The 26175-nt window shown below is 44.8% G+C and overlaps 1 protein-coding gene across 1 annotated transcript in view; it reads right to left on the reverse strand.

Annotated features, from left to right (window-relative positions):
• Positions 1–1721: 1721 nt before the first annotated feature.
• fto (FTO alpha-ketoglutarate dependent dioxygenase) overlaps positions 1722–26175 on the reverse strand; it is a 119528-nt gene continuing 95074 nt past the window's right edge. The window contains exons 9-10 of the mRNA XM_062388868.1: positions 4480–4620; positions 1722–3238 (exon numbers count right to left, since the gene is read on the reverse strand). Coding sequence (XP_062244852.1) covers positions 3232–3238; positions 4480–4620 — 148 coding nt within the window. The 3' untranslated portion in view covers positions 1722–3231. The remainder of the gene's footprint in view (positions 3239–4479; positions 4621–26175) is intronic.

The raw sequence follows: 26175 nt of genomic DNA on the forward strand, positions 1-26175 counted from the left end.
GGATGTGACCCCAAACCGGTACCTTTCTCTACCACACACCTGGTTATTTTATCTCTCCCCTGCACCTATTGTTGGCCTAATTGAGGCTGGCTTGGCTGGTTGGCTGGCGGTTGACCCCGGTCACAACAATGCATACCTGTGGCTCTCACCAGCGCTGTGTAATTGTCTCTTCAAGTGGGGCCCTTTTCCAGTCGGCCCCTGAGGGGAGAGCGCTGCGCACTTATCCATCACTCAGTCACTCAGCCGCTACAGGAAGTAGTTAACATGGGCGACCTCTGGGACGGCGGTCCACCGATGGCAGGGGGTATGCAGTTGAAGTTTTGGAGACTCACACACAGAACATTAGCTATCACTTCATCACTGAGAGTGACATCACTCAATCAGCCAATCCATCAATCAATTTGTCTTAGACGCTGTTTGCTCTGCTAATTCAGCCAAGTCCTTTGAAGTTCAAAGAAAACAGAGAGCATGATGAAGCTAGCCAAAATAAAGCCTGACACAAAGACTTCCTTGATGAATGCAGAGCAGAAAAACACATGTTTTTAACAAACACTTACAAAAAACCTGTCTTTTCAAAGTCCACAATAAGGTGTCTGCTTCTAAGCAAATATCAGCATTGCCTTAAAATGTGAACACGATGGAGAGTCTTCAGCCATGCTAGCTGCTCTATGAGAATTGTAATTGTAATTAACAGCAATTGTTTGGGCCAAATGCGAAAATGGATCCCCTTCTGATAAAGGTTCCCGAAACGTTACCTGTGAGGTTACTTGTGCGAGCAGCAAGTTGACTGTGGACATTGCTTGTCTTTTAGAATGCTAGCATGCCCTCAATGACAATGGTAGCATTCTAATGCAAAGTATAATGTTTACTGTAGTTTAGCATGTAGTACTCAACAGATTTTCTGTTCACCGTGCATAACTGCATCTCATACTTGGACCAGAGAGGAAACCAAAAGTATTGAATTATGCAATTATTGATATATTTTGTCCGAATAAAATAGATATTGTTTCGCTCTTAATGATTTAAAATGGTCGCATTCAAACAGAATTAAATCTGAAATGGATGTAGTTTGTGAAAAGTAATTTGAGTTGACCAGTGATAGCAAACCTGTTCCTCCACTTGTGAGGATTTGACAGGAGAGAGAGAGAGAGAGAGAGCACTATCAGCAAAGTCCTGTTTCAATTAGTATCACCAAGATTTATTTGCCTTTGTTGTAACAGGCTTGGAAAACCCAAATGTTTGCCCGACGGGAAGATTAGCCATCTTTATTTATATCTCAAAGGTCCCGTGATTGACAGCGACTGTAAGTCAATCTCATTTCTCTGGCATTCACAACAACATTATTTGTCGGCTTGCTGTGCACGTCAGCCCCATCTGACCCTGGTCTTGGCTGGATGCTACTTTACCTAACAGTGAGCTACGTCATTAAATAAGGGATATTTGTCCATTGCCGTCCCAGTTATCTTGAGGGAGAAACAGTAACTCACCTCCACCACCGCACAGATGGAGAGTAAAGAGACTCATGCTTGCCCGGGCTGGCTTTAGGTTCAAGGTCAGGTGAAAAATATTAGGAGAAATACAATCAATCAACTTTTAAAGTGAAACACACGCACCAACACGTATGAAGAAACCTTGGTATGTGTCATGTGCACCAGTGTTATCCAGCAGGACTGGAAAAAGAAGAGAACAGCACACAATGAACAGAGGGATGCGGGTTATTGGATAAAACACTTCTTTAATTACTGCCATTCCTATTGCTTCAGACAGACAAGCTGTGGTGCAGGGAGCACAGAGTGATTCAAACAAGTCAACGCTACTGCCGATCTACAAACAAATCTCTCTGACAACAACAAACAACAGAGGCGCAGCGAAAAAGAAGAAGCAAGAACAGCGTTTGGCAACCATTAACATCTTGGAAAAAAACTTCAGAAGTAAAAAAAGGAGTGCATTCTGCATTTTTAATAGTAAACAGCGTCTCTACTTCATCATGAACTAGATAGAGGAGGAAATGAAACGAGGAGGGCGGCTGCGCTGCTTTGACGTTGGCCCCCTTTTCCACCCTTCTGAGCTTTTTTGAAAGTGGATTTTGTCAGAAGCGCCGGATCTCCCTCTCTCTCTCTCTCTCTCTCTCTCGCTCACTTTCTCAGATGGCCCGCAGCATTACAGGGGAATATGGTGCTGTACACACTTTAAGAGTAATTAAAAGCGATTGAACAGCTGTAATTATGAGAAACGGCGGTTGTGTTCCAGGTCATTCCATCAGTGTTGCCTTTCATCCGAGCAGAGGCAGAGGGGGCCCCGCTGCTCGTCTCGGTTTCTCCATATGCGCATCTTCAAGAACAAACAACTGGCAGGCTGCCTACAGGCTCGCACACACTATCACATTCACACACACGCCCTCATGTCGACACGTGGGAGAGTGAACGTGCACACGCACAAACTCACACGGGCCGACGACGAGTCACATGTGTATTCACATGGCTAAAGGTTTGCACACAAAAACACACGCACACAAACACATCAATGTGACACAGGCGCAGCATCATACGGAAAACAACACATTCTTCATGTTCTCCATTTGGTGACATTCATAACTTTTTTTGAATCATAAATCTTTCTTTGGTCTCATTCCACCTCTGAAGCCAATAAACAGGATTACACTATACAATACCATGTGAGCAAAGTGAGTCTCTTTTTAACCATCCTATACTGTATGATAACACTGTGTGACAAATAGAAAGCATATGCAGGTACCCTACTGGGACTACTGAGAATGAGTTGATCTATCGACAAAAGCGACTGGGTTACATGAGATTAAGAAAAGGAGTACACTGAAATAATAAATAGTTGCATGATGTATGCTAACACTGAAATGCGGGTTCCATCGTTAGACGTCTGTGACACTAGGAGCTTGTCGCTAAGCTTGTGTTGTTAGCATGTTACTGAAGCGTTACTCTGGTTCTAAGGTGCTGGTCTGGTTTCCATTCCAGCCCAATCCAAGCAAGGGCGGCTGAGACGCCAGAGGGGTCGGCTGGGGGCAGCGCAGGTTGGAGTGGGGGGGGGGGTGATGTAGGTGCCCCAAAAGAAAAAACAATCTTGATCACAACAGAGATGTCGTCAGTGGTCTGTCCCCTCAGCTACTATGGGATGGGGGGGGGGGGGGGGGGGGGGCACATTCAGAAAAGCTTTCTTTTTTTCTTCTGCTTCTGTTCCTCTTCATATATCCATCCTTCACATCCTGTTCAGAGGTAATAGAGAAAAAAATATCATTGATCAAAATACATCTATTCAACCCATTTGTTTCACGTTGAAGACAAACAAAATGATATGACAGGAATAACTTCATAAAGTGTCGTGTCAGGGTCAGTTCTTATATCAACTGAATTACAGTCGGTGCCAGTATACTTCCTCCTCTTTGGAAACCTCCACACACGTGCAGTGATTGGCCGGCTGTGTGCAGGTGACGCCAACGTTAAGACTTATCACTCAGGTTCTATTTCTTTCAATCTTTTCATAACAATTTTTTTTACCTTTTGTGACCAGCAAAGTGCAAAGCAAGGAGAGAATGTGTGAATTACTTCAGTATTCACCAAAGTCAAGTCAGTCTATGTTTAAAGCACATTTAAAAAGCAAAGTTGACCAGAATTTTTATATATATATAAAAACTGAGAATAAAAATACAAGATAGAAAATAAAGCGATACAAATAAATATTAAACATGTAGTAAAATATTGCATAATAGCAATATTATGAAATCAATTTCTCAATCTTAGCTCAAATTCATATCTTTAATGCTGCTTTGAGATATGCATTCATCTCCGGACCTTTTTCTGAAAATTATCCAGAAGGGCATTATGTGAGACATAACTTTTCCAGATTGAAGGGTAAGCCAGTCTAAGATGGTTCTGACATGCAACGCACGTAAAAGAATACAAATATCTCAGGATGAAAAGAGATTGCATATATATCGAAGTCACTGACGAAGATGTCAACTTGGACAGACAATGAGATGTGAGAGCTTTTGCTGATTCGGGCTGATGCAGTAGTTGATGCACTGTAAAACAAAATCCCATAATCACTGCACCAAAATGGAAAGGTTATATCTCGTCTCCTGCATGATCGACCAAAACGCAACTGTCTCCTGACTGTTCCGGAGACTATCATGTTGTTTTGAACGCGTCTGACTCAGGCGATCTCCTGCTGCGTTCTTCACATATGAAAGACAAACTCCGGGAAAATGTGCCTGGAAGTTTGTGTCTGAAAATGGCTCATGTAATTTTGTATGAGTACAGAGATGATTCAAACCCGCAGACATGAATGTGTGAAAACATGAAACTGATAAGGTCTCTTTTTTGAGTAACTATTAAGCCACAAGAAAGTTAAGAATAAACAAGTGTGAGTGAATGTGGTCACTATGGGAGACATATGAATACAACGTGTACATAAACACATTTCTACACTCCCGCATGAAAGACTCACCTCCAGAGAAGCGACTCCACTTTGTTGATGATGTCGGCCAGATCAAAGGGCAGCGGCATGTTGGGGTCATCCACACCCCAGAAGGGCCGGTCCACTGGGGCCTCCTCAGGGGGTAACGTCTGGGCCAGGCTCGAATGGCACCTGAGGCGACAGGACGCAGGAAACAAGCGCACTCATTAACTCCTCCCTCCCATCAAAACCAAGACTTCTCATCAGCATGAGGACACGTGTCCAATCTCACTCACAACACTCTCTGCCAGTTGTTTAATGTTTTGAAATGTGATACCTTCCTGATAATGATTTCAAATCATTGCCACACAAAGTTGAATCCACATGAGGCTAAAGCACCTTTGATGTGTGTTTGTCTGTGAGTGTTTTAGGGTCCCTAAACACACAGGGGGTGTTGTGTGTTTGACCAGGAGGCAGTGGACGTTTGTGTTTCCTCTCCTTTTTATGACTCCTTATGACACTGGTTCAACCCTCCAGGATATGAGAGAGTAAGTGTGTCTGTGAACACACAGGTGGAGACTGGATGGTATTTTAATTTCTTGGTACAACACTTTGCTTTTCTTTTTTCTCCTGCACATGTGGTTAAGGATGTTTAAATCCTTGATCTTTATGCAACATGTACTTCTCCTGCTTTGACAATTCAAGCCAGTGAAGCTCATTGAGATGAATGGAGCTGAGTGAGTGGTAGAAAATGATGTGTCAGGAAAGTGTTTCTTTAGCCATAAATGGCTGCAACAGTACCGAGCTGATGAGAAACCATGAAATCATGTATCATGATTAACGCTTCATCCATCTTACACACATACAGGCACACGCAGCAGGATGCTTTGCTGAGAACATCACTCTCTGCTGCTGCGATCATGACAGAGCAGTGAGAAATCCAGCCACTTCATGTCACTGTGTGACGTTTATATGATTAATAATCGGAGCTAGTTGTAATTTCTACAGTGTTTGGAACCCCCACAGACCTTAGCCACATCTTTTGTCAGACCAGTGTAAATATTTACTGCCCTGACTTGGTGTTGCTCTCTGCTGTCATTGTAAATCTGCCCTCCCTCAGCCTCTTGACAGACGAGCGCGGCCCTTGACCTGGAGGTGCAAGAGGGAGAGGTGGAGGCAGCATTTGTATGTCATGTGGGTAGTGTGTGCTCTGGCGAGTGGTGGCCCAAGAATTTTCCTTCTAGAGCTATGAGGGCAGCTCTACTCCCCACTCAGTCATTATGCCAGGGTCAGTCCTGTCATATCCCTTTACCCCATCTACAACCTGAAAAACCTCCAACAACCCCTCACACAACCACACGCACACGACCACCACCACCTTGTGGCCAGCAGCTAGCGGAGGGGATGGCGAGGACACAGCAAGCCACGGGGAAGAATATGGGGGTCGGTTATGGATGAGTCGAGGGGATGTTAAGGTTGTCAGGGGACAGCCGGGGGCTGCCACAATTTGTGGTTATATATTTTCAACGGAGCCACTTAATGTTCGACTGGCTCTCAGCCTAAGTGCTGCATTTTGGTGCGGTTAGCCCTTTAAAGAGCTGCTGCATTACGGTGGTGAGAACCAGCATTAACATCCACTGTTCCAATATATCTTCTGCTCTCTGGATCAGGGCCTGATAATAGCATCTGTTAACATGCACTAAGTACCATTATGTAGCACATCACTTCATAAATAATACGATTAGGCGACCTTGGGGCTTTGCGACGAGCCGTGTGTTTAAATGTTCTCATCATTTATTTAGGGTGCGAATTAAAGGAAGCGCCACTTCAGAGAAGGAGGAGGACATGGCTGGCATACATATCCTAAAGAGTGTGTGTGTGTGTGTGTGAGAGTGAGAGGAGAGAGAGAGAAAACCGACCCAGACAGCACACTCTCACACACACACACACACACACACACGCACACACACACACACAAACACACACACACACACACACACACACACATAATGTGTGGTTCTGCTGACATCAGCTCAAGGAAACCATAGGCCAAGGGAACCTAGGCCTTTGATCTGGTCTGATTAAGTTTTCATGCAGTCGAGCTGTGAGAGAAAACACTCGCCTCTCTTCTCCTGTCCTGCCTCATAATGAAAGGCTACATACCGTAAAATAAACCTGACCGGTCGCCTTCAACGGAGCTAGAAGGCCCCTGGTTTAGCAGAGATATAAAAGATATGGTCAATGGAAGACTATCAAAGATAATATAGTGTAGGTAATTCAGCACACACTTTTACACAATCTACCACTGTTCATGAAGTACCGTCCCTTGACTGCTAAAATGGAACCAAACAAAAAAGTCAATATCAAGCGAGGTGCCTTAAGCTCTCCAGGGCTCTGGCAAGAAATTCAGCGTAAGCCACAGTGGCGTACAAACAAGGCTCACCAAAAGACTTTCCCATGGCAGAACAGCCCACCTTAAAGTTAAGGTCAAAGACAAAGAGGTGTGTGTGGGAGGTTGAGGAGGGAGAGAACGTGTTTGTGAGTCCAGGCTGTTCCAATGGATTAACCCCAGACAGATATGGGCCTAACTATCCCATCTGGCGCTCGGTCAAGAGAGATTGGCAATACAATCACTCATTTCAATTTGCCCTGAAACCTTATAGCCTAGCGGGCCCCCACTCAAATGGTATGCTAATGTGAAAGGTATCTAGGATTCTATCGCCTCTATTCCACAGAGGCCTTTCCCTCCATGCAGCACAGTGCACTTGAACCTCGGCTGGGGCGGCAGCTCCACGGCCCTCGCTGCAGTATGGGCCGGAGCCCCCTTTGCGCTCAGACTAACCACTTTAGCTAAAGTGAGTGTTAATTATGGACAGGCAAAGCAGTCAATAAAAGGTTAATGTAAAAGTCAAAGGATAAATTCCTTTAAGCATTGCATCATTCCACCATCTCCGCGACCAACACAGTGCACGCAGGGCTCCTAATCAATACGTTTTACTGTAATGCGCTCCCCATCGATTTCCTCCCCCCGCTCCATGGTCCAGGCTCCATCACTTGGTTAAAGAAAGGAAAGGGAGAGGGACAGAGAGGTAGGGGAAGGAGAGAGGGAAAAGGGTAAATAAAATGATTAACCTCGGTTTCACTTTGTTGTTTCACTCTTAGTCTCTCTCTGAAAGGCTTGTTAGAGGAGGGCCGGGTGGTCCAATATCACTGCCGTCACCACCATCCAAACCATCATCAGCATCATCAGTCCACTAAATCTCAGGTCGGTGTGTAATTGTGTAGCAGGACACTCAAGCAGGGCCATACATTAAAAGACCCTTTGCTCTTAACAGGATGGAAATCCGCCTAATAGACAACATCAGTGCTTCCGACTCATGCAATTACACTGATAAATGCACAATTGTGTCAGAGCAAGTGAAAAAGAACCCAGAGAATGTAGATGGGAGACAAGACTTATTGCATTATTGCTACAGGAGGTCATTTGTAACCACATGGGACCAGTCAGCTTGCACTGCTTCACTCGGGACATTATCACCGGACCAGGGTGGAGCCAGGTCTTGCTGACAGAGCCTTTTTGGAAGTGATTTATTGAGGTTCAGATAGTTTGAATAAACTTGACCTGATTGTTTTACATAAGTAAATGCAAAAATACCTCTCTGTTGGTGCATCAATGTGAATCAAGTGACCTACGAATTAAAAACCACCGCGATGTCTCAAACAATAGTAAAAGCCAAAAAGGTTGAAGATCCTTGGGCAGAGAAGAGCTTCTCCTGGAGTAAATCTGAAAAACTGTTGTTTTGTAAAATGTTAATTAAATAAATAGTTTCAATCGTGGGCGGTGTGTTGTTAGTAATACTAAAAGCCATTAATCAAATCAACGTCAGAAAAAAATCCATTGAACCAACCTTCAAAACATACCTTGTATTGTGTTCATGTTTCAGTTGTTTTGATATATAAAACTTAAGACGGACATATTGCGTAAAAAGTGAGCTCACCTACGACGACTTGAGTCGTTTGTAAATTTTTTCTTTGCTTAGATTAAAGATTATTTAGTTGATTTATTCGCCACCGTTCTTGTTGACAAAGTGAATGTAGGTCACCACATTGATAATCCAAAGTACATGGTGTGCCCTTCACACTAACCCATCCAGACCACAAATCAAACCCTTTGTAAAGATACAATGGCGCAGACCATCAATCAATCATCCACAACAACTTTGAGCTGTATCATAAGCCTGTGCTGATCAAGGAAGGCGACATAACTCAGATCACCTGCTCCCTCATGCTCTGGCTGCGCCTCACTTGACTCTCTAGCTCTCCTGTCCAGGTGTGAGTTTTTATGGGTTTGGCAACCCGAGAGCCTGATACTGAGAATGCAATCAAACAAGTCATGAAAAAACTGGCATGTGTCTCATAAATCAGCCTGCCCCTGAAGGTAAGGCATGCAATCCCGTTCCAAGTAGAAGGAAAGAAAGAAGATATTATCTCTGTACATTCTATATCTATGCAATGCTGTGTAAGGATTGAGCGATTGAGCACATCGGTCTTTGTATGTCATGCAGTTGTATTATGGGTGGGAGACAGACGGATAGCATTTATCTACATACTTATCGTTCTACTGTGTTGTGCAAGATATAAGTGATGTCATGCAGAGGGCAGTATGACAGGGAGACCTTCAGAGCAAGGCCCAACCTGTGAGGTGTCGGGGCTCGGATCTCCCCGGCACCACCGAAGACTCCGAAGGTCCTGTGAACTCTCAGGGCTGTTCTCATCAGAGCCTGAACTGAGCGTCAGATCCCCACCAGCCATACCCAGCTCCCATTATCCCAATCACTGCCACATTCAGCGATAAATGTAAAGTGGTGCAGAATGTGAGCCAGCCAGCCAGAAAGCGTGGGCAGGCCCGCGTCTTAACCGTTTCCTCAGGATCAATCAAACGCTATTGTGTCTGCAGACAGCTGCTGACTGTACACTTTGTGAGTGTGTGAGTGTGTGAGGTGGGCAATTGTGGAGAAAGAAACAGAGAGGGAAGGGGTGGGTGTGGAGGGGGGGGGTCATCAAATGCATGACATATGTTCCTTTCATTTTGATTCCCTCTAAGGAGCCTGGGCTAATAAAACTAACATCTGATGCACTCTTTTCCCCTTTAATTAATGGTTGAGGAAACCACGCAAAAATGCATTAGCGAGGGGGACGGGGTGGGGGGGACGGGGATGAGGTGGGTCCTGCTTGGGGCTTTCAGCACTCTCCCCCACGTGCCACCATGTAACTGCTGCTTCTGGGAACAATAATTCTGCCAGGGAGCTTGGGTACCTTTGGGTGGGGCAGCCCCTTCCTTAGACCCTGTGAGGTCTCCCTTATAGCCAGCTGCAGTACGCAGGCTGTTCATTAAACCACATGAAACAAATAAGGCTCATTATTGAGGCATCTCCAGCCAGTTGGGAATGCATGGCCCAGAGTCTGCATCGGGTCCGTGCACTGCTCGCAGAGGTGGTTCGGATCAGACAGAGAGTGTTAATCTCACCTGTGCAGCCCTGCTTACCTCACACCCTCAGCGTTTGATGTGGGCTGGCTGACTGAGCAGTCTCGGGGCAGGCTGAACCAGATGTAACAGAAAAACACACACAGGGCTAGGTAGCCTCTAAATAGCCTTCATAATTGGTGGCAATAAAACACCGCTGCAGACTGGAAGTGCAAAGGAGGCAAGCCCCTGCACTACAGCTACTGCTCTCAAAAACCAGGTGGACGTCCATTAGGTGCTTAACAGCGTAACAAATTACCGAACACCCTGGCCTGCTCCTTCACCTCCTCAGGCTAAGGGGTGGAATGTGGCCTAATGTCAACACAGGCGCAAAATTTACGAGCAGACAACTATTGTTCAAATGCAATCAGGTTCTAATAAAAAAAGAGGCAGGAAAAGGACAAACAGATAGGGCCCTCCTGGCCATTTACTCTTCCGACGTGGAGTAAGGAGACAGATCACCCCCTCAGGCTCTGGATCTGTGCGTGTTGGTGTGTGTGTGTGTGTCTCAGAGAGAGAGTGAGGAAGTGTGTGGGTGTGTGTGTGTGCATGCTCCCGGCTGACTGGGGAGGAATGAGGGTAACTGGGGCTTAGGGCCGACTAGCCACCTGTGCCAGGCTATGCACTAGTTCAACAGGAGCAGCTGGCTTGAAGGAAAAGTAAAAAAGAAAGAAAGAAAACCCCCCAAAAACAAACGTTTACTCTGGGCCCTGCCAGTCACACCCCAAGGACAACACTAAGCAAGGACCTCAAGCTCAACACAACAACCCTCTCCATCATTGTTCCCAAGCGTTTCACACGTGGCCAAAAACCAGAGTGGAACATTTTGATATATACGGGCAAGGCTAATTAAAGTTGGTTGTGAAGAGACACTTACGTTTTTCCTGATGACGCTGTTTATTTATATAGCCCAGGATAGAAAATGGAGCAATAAGAGGGCTTGATGGCGAGGGTAAAGAGGTTACAAGCCTGCGAGTGTTTGCACTTTTTCAGCACAAGGTCTGAAGGCCGTAAATCTGCTGTTGGGGAATCAGGAGGAGGGTTACTGTGGCGTTGGGAGCACTAACTTTTAGTTTTCCAGGCGATGGTACGCTGTTGCTGTGAAAACTTGTTGTTCTGAGGGAGTTCTTGTAAAACAATCATTTTTAACCCTCATTCCTCCTCCACTGTGATTCCCCCTCCCTCCTGGGCAAGCCTCAGTGCCCTGTGGGCATCATCTGAAGAGTGCAATAAAGCTGGTGATGGATGAGGCTTGCTTCGACAGCAATACATCCAAGCCATTGGACGAGACCTGACTCCAGTCACATGATAAGGTCGATCCAGCATGGGTACAATTCCCACCTGTCTTCAGGTGACAATGGCGGGGTCAAGCTGGCCAAGCTAATTATAGACTGCTATAACTTCAATTGCCTAGTTACAAGTCATCCCTGTAGCTCCAGGGAATGTGGTGTTAGGTTCTAAAGCTTTTGTGTAAAGTTAAACTGTGAGATAGAAGCTTTAAACTGTTACACAACAGATATTGGGTTTCAGAAACGTGTTCATTAAACTGCTGTACACAAACCAACACAGTGACTTTGCTGTTCCCCTTTACACAAAGCATGGACACAAACAAGTAACTCTACCAGAGCAAAAAAAAAGAGCAGGTCACTGCTGTTCTTTAAAGGAATTTAAAACTTTGTTCAAACTGCATCTTATTGTTGACACTGCTTGACACCTCAGCAAACCAGTGATAAACACCCGACTGGAACGGTCATAAATCTTAAACCTCATTAACCTGCACTGGTCCAGGAACCGGCTATAATTATACCATTAACACATAAAAGACACTCACGTCGAAACATATAGCTTACATCATCACATTAATAAAGAAAGTATGATCATGTTCATAAATTTATGTATTTATGCTCTCAAAGGAAAACAAAAGATGTAATTTCAAAATGTGTTTCTCAGAGATTTAAAAAGCACCCATGATAAAAGATGCTGATCACACCCCAAAATCTGACACTTAAATATTTGTCATAATAGTTCTCACCCACATTTAGTCAAGATCATAAAAATGTAACTGTAATTTATGGATCAAGCAGCACATAAGGCTTTGAATCTAATTTCAGTTGGTTTTTGTTAACCTCTGAATGCACAAACAAAGGAGTGGCGCACAGAAGGAGAAGATGTTCACATTCCCACATAGGCATCTGTCAACAAGTGAAGCTACCATTACTCACTCCGTTTATAGTGTTTTGAAAGTGTCAGACTGGATATACAGTAACTTGGATGTTACCATGTACATTTGGGTTATCTTTAGCAAGAAAACAAACCAACGAAAAGTTCAAAAATCATCTTCTTGTCCATGAGTCAGATAGGCCTGTAGTATTATTAACACAGCATGCAAGCGTGTGTGTATTCATGTGTACACGTGTGTACTTTGTGCGTCCAATGCCGGAGGAGCACTTTCCGCCAGGTGTTTGAACTTCTGCATCACCTGGTGCTCCCGCTGCGTGAACAGGAGTTTTGTTTCACCCAATTAAGTAAATAGTTTAATTAAAGGGCCTCGGCATTTAAAACGCTGTGAACAGCCAGCAATTTGTTTGGAGGAGCAGCCAGGCTCGGCCCTAAGGCGCTTTACTGAACAGGATGCACAGAGTGCACACAGAGAGCCAGGGAACGCGGTATAATAGTGTGTTTGGGTGTGTGTGTGTGTGTGTGAGTAAATACAGTAAATAGCTTCCTATGTTGATGGGTTGCTATGTGTGTTTGTGTAGGTGTGTGTCGACTGTCTATTGAAAGTAGTTCTGAGTGTTGAATAAAAGCTGTTTGTGGTCTAACAGGTGTTGCAGCGTGTTCTGTTTATAGTGACAATATCAGGACTTTATGCAATAACTGTAATACCAGTATCGCTGAGGACTGTGTTTCATAGAACCCAACCCTTTGTCTACAGAGCCACAGGCTTTGTTCATATTGATAATGATGTGAGTTAAGTACAGGGTGGTGTTCGTTGTTTAGTCAAGTTAAGTCACAGACTTAGCTTGTTTGCCAGATGAACAACAAAAGCAACAAGAGCTCCACGTTATAAAAACAGGGGAATTACAAATGAAGTGGTAACAGAGATTCGCTCTCTTTATTAGTTATGTTTCTTAATGATTTTATTCACTCCCCTGCTCTGCATTTCCTTTCCAGGCAAGGTTGCTTTGTACTAAATTCTCTGCCATTACTGCTGATCCAGGGTCAGCTGTGGGGAGTAAGAGACGGATAACCTCTTTCTGAGCCCCGTAGAAGTGCAGATGGCGGCTCGGAAGCTCTGATCCAAAAACTAGCTTACAACTCAATCACTTTGGCCACATCTCCAAGTCCACAGTTTAACCCCCTACGATGTCAGCCAAGGTCACAGATGCACACTCGAGAGGCAGAGAGAGCCAGGAGTGAAGTGCTGCCAGAGTCGAAGGAATTAGATCTGGGCTGAGTGGCCCTCATCTGGCTAAGCCTGGTAAGTAGCAAGACTAACAGGCTGAGGCACGGTGGTTTGGGTTCGTAGATACACACACACAAACACACACAGACACAAACACACACATACACACACACGGAAGGACTCGGAGGGCTACAGATGGTGTGCCCTGGGCCTGGTGACTGGGGCTCTGAACGAGATACTTTAGATCCAGTACGGAGGCTGCCACGTCGTGCAGGGCTCAGGGGTTGGGGCGGAAGACAAAGAGCAGCGGAAGGAGTGTTTGAGGGGAGGAGAAGAGCGGGCGGGGTCTGACTCCTTTCTCCGCATGGGGGCTCCTAACGTTTTTAGTACAACACCAACATGTCACTGTCCATTCGTCCCTTCGCCCTAATGCCCATGTCCTTACCCGGTGTCTCCGCCTACCAGTGCAAGCACGCACACCCCATATATACACAAACACTAACATATAAACACTCTCTGGGAGCCAGCGGCCACTTCAGCCATAATTCTGCCTGACTTACGCTGTCTGATTGGCAGGAGACAGGGAGGGTGAGGACAACAAGCTGTGAATACGGGAAGAGACAGAAAATCATTGAGAAACTTGCCTTTATGAATCTTTGATGAGAAGGAGTGGGGGTTAGCAGGGGCATTGCCTCTGGTTAAATCAGAGCATCTCGTGTGTGGTGTGTGTATGACTGCCAACAGAGGTTGAGATAAACAGGGCCTGGACCAGGCCCAGACAACTGCAAACCCTGCAGTCGAGAACATTTGTCCCTGCAATTAGTCCCTGTCCTCCTTGTTCATGTTGCAGGTAAATGGTTTTGGTAGCTAGCAACACAGCTAAAGCTACAGGTTCCCACGGAGCCCAGGATGAAGTGGAAGGTTTGAAGGTGCCAGCAGTTCTTTGTGTGCGAGTAGAGGGCATCTTTTGATCTACTCCCATATGATGTTTGCCGTATTTATACAAGACAAGCGAATGGAAAGTAGTTGCCAGTAAAAATATCTTAAGAATTTACTGGTGCTTTGCGTGTGTGTGTGTGTGTGTGTGTAAATTTGACTATCAAATGCCTGATCCTTCTTTTTTTTTTGCTTCTTGTTGAAACATGCAATCTTGTTATCCCTTACATTTTTATAACTTTGTTGATTGTGCTTAGAAATTTTTAAAATAATTCCTCTTTCATTCAACTCAAAACTATTGATACCTCTGAAGATTCTTCTTCCATTCAGTCACATTTTGCGGGCAACTCCCAGCCCGCAAAGCATCTTGCTTCTAATGGCTGACACTGCGGTTAATGGCCTTCATTTCTCATCTGAGAGAGGACAAGTTTAACATATACTAACAAGTGTGGCTTGTTGCCATGATAAATTGCATGCAACTATGTGCAAGAAGAAACACAAACAATATGACGAGCTGGTATTATGCTGTCCTACACCGCCTTTTTCTAATTAACAATGATAAAGCATGTTGAAATGTCTTGTAAAAACATACTAGCTTGCAATTGAAGCGTGGGAAACTGCATTTCAAACACACCCTTGTGGTATTTCTTCACTCATTGTTCATTGTCTTACCTTCACACCTGTTCTGACTTCGGACACATGAAAAGCGGGTGATGACTCAGAGGAGGTTGTTTTAATTAAAAATACAAGACATGTTACAACCCTCCCTCACATCTCAGGAACGGCTTTTTAATAGGTGTCAAGCAGGTGCCAATTTTCTTCTCAACATGAGTTGGGTTATGTTACGAAACAAGCAGACCTGCATAGTAGCTTTATCTCATCTGCCACCTGTGACAGCTCAGAATTCAGAGTCCTCCAGGAAGCTCGGCTCATGTTAATGTGTCACCGATGAAGCCTTTTGAAGACTCGATTCATCCATCTGTCGGTGAGCACACAGGTACTGCTCACCTCCGTTCACATTAGAGCCTGGCAATGAAATGAACTGTCTGTCTTAAGCTGATCAAAAGTTGCCTTGGCTTCCATCTGATCTGTCAGGCTCAAACTTTACACTTCACTACACATGTTGATTTCATATAGCAAAGTACAGGCACAGTGTCAAGCTGCTGTTCGGACTAATCTACTTTACGGTTGAATTAACACAGAATATCAACTTCCTGGGAGCCGGAGATGAAGGCGCTGGATTGATTGACACCTAAAGTGCCTTTTCACTTGCCATAACTGTGAGCTCATGGCTTCCTGCAGCCTCGGGAGAAGACAACGGAGAACGATGCCAGGTTTGGGTTGGGTCATTTATAGGGTGTACGACTGAGTATAACAGTGCCCCCTGATGGTTCATACAGGCTTTTGTGCTGGGGAGGGATAAAATAGGTGACGCAAATGTTGAGGCTAGGAAAAGTAGTGGCCAGGAAACAATGTCTCCTGGCATCAAATGGAGCATTTTTGTCCAGCATTTGTTTGCAAGTGAAGAGAGGTGAAAAGAACTGTACTTAGCAGAGTTGCTAACCTGTGGTCTTATCTGCTGGACAAATCAATAGCGGTGTCTGAGAGCAGAGCAGATTGTGCTTGGGGGGGAAGAGCTGGAGGGGCTACCCCCGGGCCCCTCCTGGGGGGTACCTGCCTGTCTCTTCCCCCGCCATCTCTTCTGCCTCAGTGCTCACGTCCTGCAACTACCCCCCCCCCCTCCCCCCTACATCTTGTGACATCTATGCTCTGGACAACAGGGGATCCACATTGTCTAAAATGTTGTACTCCTGGTGCAGATAAGTGCAATGTATATAAGAGCATATACAAGTTAACTCAAACATGTACACACAGGCAAACACACACACACACACACACACACACACATACTGAGACATCTATTGATACATTTGCACACACTCTCTGTCCCCTGATACCCAACAGTACATGTACCACACTATGGACATGGTACAAATGGCTTCCCACTGTAGTGGTCTTTCACACAGGAGAGGAGTCCATACCTAATGCACACCAGAACACCTTCCCCCGCCTGACCCAGAAGCCCTGGAGAAAACCCTGGCACTGAGCAACAGTAAAAGCAGTAGCTACTCCTGTGAACTGCAGGAATCCAATTCTCTAAAAAGCAGAGACCCTTCCCCTCATCTCTCCTCCACTTGCTGCTGTCTACTTACTTTCAATCACAGTTAACATCACAGAACAAGAAGTGGAGGGATGGGAGGAGGCGAAACACAAGCCTGCTGCAAAATGTGCTTGTCTGGCAGCTGCTTGCTCTGACATTTGAGGCCATAGGGACCTTGTTGAAAGAGCAGATGCTCACTGATGTACAGGCACAGGAACATGGCAACTACACAAGTGGCTCAAGCAGAAAAAAAATCAGCGCAAACACATGACAGAAAAGAACAAGGGGGGAAAAGCTGCAGATGACAGGCTCACGCAGAGAAGCGTTTTAGTGTAGGAACAAATACACAGCAGAGTGGACATGGCACACTGACATGCACAGAGATGGAAGAAGACACCATGCAAACAGGGAAATGGATGCAATATGGGAAGTATATAAAGGAAATCAATCAAACAATTATTTGCACATTAATGAGCAGGAAAAAAAAGACATGAAACTACATAAGCGTTTGAATAAAGACATCAGACACACAGTACTTCCATGCACGACGTGCACATACAACTATAGTTGACACAGAGTCCCATTGTCCCAATGCATAGATAAGGTACAAGGTGCCCCATTCACCACACACATCAAATATATAAACACACAAACCAACCATATACGCATCTAATTGCATATACTGACCTACATACTGAGCGCACCTTGTAAACACTACCAAGGGATATCTTGTTATTATGCTCGCAAACATAGTCAGCTTGCTACCCTTGAGTAACAACGTATTCTTTGAATACTGGCAGCAATCAGGAAGAGGAGAGAATTGAATGGTGAGGGTTGGAATGAGACCAAGAGAAGATGAGTGAAGAGGGAGAAAACAAGAGACAGCAAATAAGGCATGATGGAATGATGAGATGGGAGGAGAACAGATAGAAACAAAAGAGAGAAACACAAGACAGAGAATGCAAAGTTAGAGAGGTACAGAGCAAGCAGCTTCATGGTGCATCTCCGGCAGAAAGAAATTAGTTTCCGCAGAGGACCGCGGGCAGCGTTATGGAAATGGGAGGCTGGCAGCTTCTTTGGCTGATTGTAAACAGGATCTTGGTAAGGCATATAGCCTCTGGTGCGGCCCAGGGAGCCTGGCACCAGCGCGGCGCTGTGTCAAGCTGTAATACGGTCCCTCCTTCTATCCGTCTGGTTCCTCTGCTCCAACCTGCCCGAACTCCACTTGTGAGTAATTCATGAAGCGGTTGGGGGTGGTTGCGGAAGCTGTACGCGCACATCCTGACACCAAATACACGTCATGTTCCACATGTCTTCACACAAAACTACAAAGAGCTCTTTTGTCTCTACAATGAAAAAGAAGCGTTAAAAGTAGTTGAGGCATTCAGGGTACTTGTTAAGAACTGTGAACCAGGTAGATAATCGCAGTCCAGTTAAGAGAATAAACCAAAATGAAAGCAGCAGATTATTTTACTGGCTAGCTAAAGCCTCTCCGGTCATGCCAGGGCACAGGCATGATGCAGTGCCAAGTGTCTTGAAGAAAACAGGCCAAAAGGCTAACCAGCAGTTAAGGGACCTTGGCCATAAAAAAGCTTATCAGTGTGCATTGAAATATTAGAATGGCACCAGATCTCTACAGATTGCTTCAGTAAAATCCACTTTGCAGCTGCTCCCACCACAACTTCCCTGAGTCTTATTGCCTGATATGTGCCCTTAAAAAATCCCAACTAACAGTGTCCGATTTCGTGAGCATGTGTGTCAGCCCTACATGTGCTAATGTTGCTATCTCTTAGCCATTTCTGCACAGGCCTCTTGTAGCTGTAGCACAATTAGGCCTGCATTATCTTTGTCATGCCGCAAAACAAAGTGCAGTCGTGTAATGCAAGATCTTACACAAAAGTAAACAACTTCATCCTGTGTCTGTAATATGTGTCACTGCGACAATGCAAAGCTGCCCATCGACACAGGCGTGTCGGGTTGAACGAGCGTCTCCTAATTAATGAGAGAGAGGGGCCGAGAGAGATAGAGTCAAAGAGAGAGACAGTCTCTCTTCCACAGTTCTCCTTCAAACAAACACTTCCTGCGGGACTCCATTGTTTGAGTGAGGCATCATGGGTAGCCTTATTTACAGATTTTAATTGCTCTGTTGATCTGTGGGTAAAACACCCTGTCGTAATCACCCCACAATAGAATTGTTACTCTTTCTGACAATAGTAATAAAATGCTCTACAGCGTTCGGGGGAAAACAAGGAGGAAGGACACAGAAGGGGAGAGAAAAAGAGGCACACATGGAAGGCAATGTAAAGAAAAGGGTAAAAAAAGTGGAGACAAAATAAATAAGTAGAAAATATTTTGGATGCAAATGTTCTCAGTGAGAGGAACTAATCTGAGCAGGCGGGAAGCAGGGATGAGGACGGGACAGTTGTTCTATGAAATGATTGCTCTCCCACCTCAAAGTGACAACCATGAGAGGCTCACCGTTCCTGGACCTCCGAAGCGTGACCGCAAAGAAGACATGCGCAGCAACCGTCACACAACACAGACACAACACAAACATACACACTAACACACCCACACAGACACACACACACACCTCCACTCACAGGCATATTGGGAATGTGGAGGTAGGTCACCTACAGGAAGAGATTAGTGTCACCAGGCAGGGGTATGAACATGGGACTGTCGACTGCAGCTGTCCCTGATCTGCAAGGAGCTGGCACAACTAACTCTCACGTTCGTTCAGGCTGCGGAGTTAAGACCAAAGGATTCCAAACACTATATATGAATTGCACTGAGCAGGGATAACCAGTTCACTTCAAATAGGCAGCTGTAATGTAATGCCAGGGAACATGCAATAAACATCACTGTACTGAAAGAGCTACATTGTTTTTAGGATAACTACTTTAGCTTTTTGTATATTCATTCATTGTAATAGTATGTAATATAATAATATAATATTGAAGGACTCAAATTGTACATTTATAAAAAACACATTTATAATATATAATCCAACCCAAAAGTGTCATAAACCTATTAAACAGTGTAATGAACATATGTACAAAAATTATATGACATTATCAATTGGTTCCTAATTTTAATGAAATATTTAGAGTGCAAAGTCCTCATTACAGGCAGTGTCACCTACACATTCAAATATGAATTGTTACTGGTAAGCAAATTAAGCAAAGATTAAAATATTTCGAGTTTCCAAATATTCAAACAAAATTCAAGTCAGTGTGTTTGCCCAGTATTTGACTATATTGCTGGGGTTAGAGGGCCTAGAAATATCAGTGCAAAAAGTATAGCTGCAAGATATATTCTAGATTCTATGAATCATATGCACTAAAGTTGGCAATAGGCAGGGCAGATGGTATGGGAATCATGTGAGACCCATCGGAACATATGTAAATAGCTCAGTTATGGAAATTGGTACATAATATGAAAGACAGTACAGGTTGAAAATACAAATATTTATTTGGGAAAAACAAGTGACTGACTCCTTGTCTAAAGATGTGTGCACATCGTTCTGTAACTCAGGGTTTGCAGAGACCTTGAGGACAATGAAAAGGTCAATATTTGTTGGTTTCGAGAATTGGTGTTTGCACAAATCAAAAAAGCAAAGATCCCTACCAGGTATGTTCCCTTAACTGTAGAAACTGAAAGCCTACATTCCTTTAGAAGAAGAAAAGCGGATGTGTCCAATGTGTAAATTATTAGTAAATTTGTTTCATTTTGTTTTCTTATGTCCCTTTCACGCTCTGGGAGAAGAAGAAAAACGCCATTTTGTATGTATTTTTTTTTCAACATTTATAGATGTAATAATTTGCATTTGAAAAAAAATAAATCTTAAACTTTTCTTTGTTTTGTTTACGTATATTGGAAGAAGAAGTTTGTGCATAGTCTCTTGTAATCCCAAAAAGGGATGGTCCAAATCCATTGGCATGACAACATTTTTTATTATTATGTACAGATGGACAACTGATAATTTTCTTGCATAATTTTGTCAAGCAATGAAATACTGTCAACCCACCAAAGTCTGTTCCATTCACACCGAGCAGCTACTGCTCCTCACCGCTGTAAAAAGGCTTTACTTAACTGTGTCAAACTCTATCCCATTATTATGCCTGCTGATAAAGGTAATACAAACACCCTGTGCATCAAAGGTCCATAAAAAATTAAACAGCCAATCAGCTGGCAATTATTCTCTTTAATCTCCTGGAGGCAGCCAATGGGGATGTGCCTCCGGTGGTGGTGGCGGCGGCCTGGAAGGGAGTCTTGCCTTCAGTTCTGCACAAATCCAAACACTTACTTTGCATTATGCTCAGCTCAGGATAAAAGAAAGTGCAGGCAAACTTTATAAACTGTTTTACTTTGTATTTGTTGAAAATACACAATCTTGGGTATTGATATATTAAAGCCTGATAAGTCGATTGGTCTTTGTCTCTCTTAGACTATAGATTGTTTAAAGACGTTTCAACTGGACATGAAGAAACTGTTCACATTCCAAAAGAGCTGATCAATGGCTCATTTAGAGCAGCTGCATATGGTTCCACAGTCTTAAGACGAGGTGATGGTTATTGTATTACCATCTGAGCTTAAGACTCTTGAATGTATGCTGATGATTTTGCGTAGTTCACTGTTAAAATGTATTAACGTACCTATGACTTTAACGCGGATTAAGCAAGATAAGCAACATGCGAATAGGAAATGAGAACAATAACAGACTGGTGCTGCCAGAAGTTAAATTTAGATAGTCACCCGGCCAGTGTTACAAAATCAAATGCTCTGCTGTTCCTTGACTAAGCTGCATGACATGATAAGAAAAACATTCCTCATAAAGCTGTACGTCATATACACCTACAATGACCTAAAAACCTAAGAGTCGACATTGGAGTGCCCAGCTAGGGCTGGCGTCACTTTGGCCCTGGCTCAACCCACCCATTTGATTCTTGTCATTCCTGTCCACAGTATCTGCACAAACACCGACTCCCTCCCTGCTCCAATCGATGGGCGTGTGGAGCCACTCAATGCCAATGATTCTCCCCTGATCTTAATTAGAGGAACAGATCAGATACAAATGACATCTCAAATCAATCGACAAGTACAGGGCAAAGGGACTGAGGCCGTGCGTTGAGAGAACTTTCAGGCTCCTTTTATTTCCGCGACATGAATTTAAAAATCTATGCCCTGAATTTGAATGAAGCAGCTTTTAGGTCTCTATCAAAACATATGCAGCCCCATGCCAAGGTTCTCCCTGGATTTCAAATTAGTGAAAAAGTTGCACAACATAATCACCAAACAGAGTTCCTAAATGTGCTAATGAAATATAGATGTCGGGAGATCCTACCCAGTCCCTCTCTGACTTCTCCACCTTATGTTTTTTCCATTACTCTTCATCTCCATTTTCCACTCCATCTCTCCCCTACTCTACGATGGTGACTGGATGGATGGATGGATGGTGGCGTAGAGGGAGAAGCCGGCTGACAGGCTCCTTAGACGCATGGCTGAGTGTATAACTAGCGACATTAGTGAACACCTACACCCAAGGAGCCCATCAAAGACGAGGGCATTTAGTGCGGCGTCAAGGGAAACAACACGCATACACACAAACACACACACTCGCAAAGAGACACACCTGTGTGCCAAATGCTAGTGCGCACATGTTCATTTTATTGGGGCATATGTGCGTAAGAATGTATGTTCGCACAGTGGTATGTATGCAAAGACCCCCACACACACATCCACACACACACATACACACACACTACTGAGGGAGTCAATAGTGCTGATTTTCCTTGTCAGCTCCTCGGCAGGCACTGGTTTAAAGAGACATCAATCTGTGATGTCAGCACTTACCTAATGAACCCTCTCAGATCGATTGAAGCACTGGTCCGCTACACAACCTGCCTTCACTGCTTTTATGTATACTCTGACTCTTTTCAGATCCATGCTGGGGCCAGGCCACAATGTGTCCAGGTGTGTGTGTGTGTGCATGCAGCTGTACAGATAAATAAAAATAAAAAAAAGTGTGCTGATGTACGCATTTATTCTGGGTATGTCTTTGTATTTACAAAAGTAAAAATGTGTTGGCTTTGACAGAACTGATCAAAGGCTTGTTAGTGCGTCAGTGTAATTGCACAGCTACGCAGACCCACGTAACAGTGTGATTATTTGTCTGCTTACGGTGCACTCCTTGTTGGTATTCCTGTCATACTTGTTATAAGGTAGTTGTGAGTGTGTGTTTAGGGTGTTGCTGTGGATGCAACTCAAAGTGTTGATATGTTTTTGTAATATATCTATGGGAGGCTTAATTAGTGCTAAAGAGAAGTGAAAGCCTAGATAGGTCCATGAAAAACTCAGCATGTGTTTGTGTCCTGTGCACAGAGGCTGGCCATCTCTGCACCTGTAAACCTGAGCTGTTTTCCCAAAATGCACTAGTTCATAGGCTGGCTTGCAATGGTAATGGCTACCGAGGTTGCAGCAGCGTGTGATGCTGTACAATTAGATTAGTTCCATTTGCTTTGATCATGCTCACCCTGTCCCGTCTTGCATGTGACACTTCAAATGCAGGAGCCTTCCTGCGGCACTTAATTGACCAGAATAAACATATTATATTGTGATAAGTGTCGCGATTGTAACAAATTGTGTGGCGTGACTGACACAAATCACGGCATTAGCCTTGCCTCTCTTATCGGTGGCCTCCTCGCGCCTTTTCAATAAACAATCTAGTCGACTGAAAGAGAAAGGCAGAGCCAGGGAGAGAGCGTAGAGGCGAGGGAGGGATTGATGGCGGGTGAGGCGAATGGGAGCTCCGCGGGCGCGATCCAACGTTTACCCACTTAACCATTCAAAAAGTCATCTTCCTCCATCAGTGCCTCACTCCGCGCTGCATGAGAAACATTATCTTTCCGCAGAAGCTATCAATCACGGATGGCTTCCCCCTTCTCAGCAGCCTGCCACCAAGCATTTCCAGCACTGGAAGTTGTGTACGTGTGTTTGATTGTTCTTCAGCGGGTATCTGTTGTCAGGGGAAGGTGTAGGAAGTTCAGGGGAAGGAAAAAAAAGAAGGAGAGGAAGAGGATATGTGTGTGGATTTGTTTTTTCGCGTTCATATTATCGTGTGTCGCTACGAACATAGAGTTTCGAAGGCAGAGAGGGAAGGGATGAAGAGAACCGGAGGAGGCATGGGGGGGTGGACGGGTGGGGGGATGTAAGGGAGGCTGACGTGTTAATCAGTGAATCAGCATCCATCCACTAATGTCTGCCAGTGTAAATAAGGCCCTCATCTCCTGCCGTCACATACGCTGGCTTTCCAGCCCATTAGGCCCGAGCTGGCTGGCTGAGGCGGCCCACCGCTCGCTGGAGACTCATTTACGTGTCTATAGGCATCTGTGACTGGTGATAGGGAGCCCACGTGAAATTAATGGGACTATGGGTGCTGCCAGCCAGCTCTCCTGCGCCCACACACACACACACGCGGTACACACACCCATCACCAGCATGTACGCTTGAATGCATGAGCTCACACACCGACATGTGCATGTGCACGCACAAATACAGATGGAGGCACGGACGCGCACACACATGCAGTGGTTTTTATGCACGCTGGGTAAACTAACCTTTGCAGTAAAGATTTAGCAGGTTTATTAGTTTAGGAAATGACTGTAATTAAGGATAATTCATAATGGCTGCTTCTCCCCCCTCTGTGGTATTAAAAGGGGGTTGGCCTAATTTAGCATACTTGCATTTGTGGACCAAGGCAGTAAAATAGGTGGAGTGAAGGAAATACATAGTGAGAGGAAGGCTCAGATATTCTGTAAATGGTCAACAGGGCAGCTGAGGGTTATTACCTCATGGTCATTACACATCCTTTATAAAATTCAATATTTTACTGCAGTACCAGTTTCCAAAATCTACATCATTCATTATTTACGTACTCAGAATGGATTTAAAATGTCAAAGGTAAAGACCAACGTTTCACCTTCTCCAAAATGCAAACCTTTGAGAGTGACAATTTATATGACTTGAACGTGAAAATCAGTTGAAAAAATATTTTTCAGTAAACAAAATAACACTTCAGTCAGTCCCTTAACCAAGGCAGGGCACTCCAATCTCAGACAATGAGAGGGTAATGTCTCAGGGCCAGGTGGCCAGCCAGCCAGGGCGGAGAAACAGGGGGCTGGGCACGTTCCCCAAGCTCCTGAGCAGAGGTGTGGGTCTGGGCTGAGCCCACCTCCTTTTGTCCTCCCCCACCACAGTTGAGGCACGAAAACCAGAGGGTAGGATCAATAAGTCCACAGATGCTGCTAGTTCCTCTCACTCATTACCACTGATGAATAATAGAGGACAACCCGCAACCTCCTCTTTGCACACATACACAGAAAACCAGACGTATGAGTGAGGCTAGAGCAGGGGGGGCACGAGTCAAATCCAGTTCAATCTCCGGTCATCAGTGACCTCTGTACTGTAAATCAGCAGTTAGTTTTGGATCTAACTGGAAAAATATAAGATTCTGTAACATTATTTCCAGTATGTCCAGTATGTATCACACTGACCATGCAAAAACAAATTAGAAACACAATGTCGGGACAATGACCAAGTTCTGCTTGGAAGCAAACCGCGATGTCCTGTCCCCTCACATTCTCCACAGAGAACATGTCACATTCTTTAGTGGTGGAGATATGAGAGCCGCTGTGAGACACTGGCCGTCAGCCTTTTTTAAAGAAAAAAAAGAACGGCAGCTGCTTAAAGCTACACCCAATCAATTACATAGTAGCAAACCTGTCCAAAATGTGATTTCCACACTGTTCGCTGCATCTTTCACACCATTATCGATTACCTTCGCTTGTAACGTTTTCTGTTAATTCTGTTCACCCACACAAAATCTATATGTGTGCATTTCAAAGCAGGCATCTGAGCCGAGCAGAGGCTGCCTCAGCTCCGCAGGCCAGACAATCACTGTCAATCTACCTAATGACCAAGTGTCTGCTGATGCATGCTAGTGAAGTGGGGAGAGTCCCCGGGTGCAACATGAAGCAGAATGGAGAGCATCCCCTGCTTCTCAAAGTGTTGAAAGGGCATGTAAACCCCCCCTGCTGGAGCCTTCCCAATGCCTCTCACTTTCCTCTGTAACTTTAGTTCGATCAAAGGGAATGGGGCCCTTAAGTAGAAGGAGAACAGATCAACTCGGGTTGGGGTATAAGTCACATAAGGATGCAGAGGGAAAGTTGAATGATAGCGAATTCTGTCAGAGTGCGACTCCCAGGCTAACGGGGGAAAAAAAGCGTGTTTTAACAATTTATGGTGCAAGAAAACCCTCCCTGAAGGTTCAGGTTCAGCGAGGGGAGAGCAAGGGATGAGCGGAGAGCAGGAAGTTGCAAGACGCGAGGGCCCCGGTGTTCCAGCTGTGAGAAAACCCTGCCCCCCTCTCCATGCCTGCGAGCGCTAAGGCAGGCGGCAGCGATGGGCTCTGTCCGGGACATCAGCCTCGGGATGTTGGAGATTGAATCAGACCTGCGGGTTCGCCGGCCGCTTCGGCAGCAAAATAAATGACAAGTCGAGTGCTGGCGGAGAGAGAGAGCGAGGGCGGCCCAAAGGTGTGACCCCACTGATGAGATGAGAGGCAGTTCAGACCTGCCAGACGCACTATTAGAATCTGAACCCGAGATGGGAGATGAAGAGAGAGGAAGAGATAGTGGGGGCCGGTGTCACTTTATCAAA

The sequence above is a fragment of the Platichthys flesus genome, chromosome 1, assembly GCF_949316205.1.
Source record: "Platichthys flesus chromosome 1, fPlaFle2.1, whole genome shotgun sequence".
NCBI lineage: Eukaryota > Metazoa > Chordata > Actinopteri > Pleuronectiformes > Pleuronectidae > Platichthys > Platichthys flesus.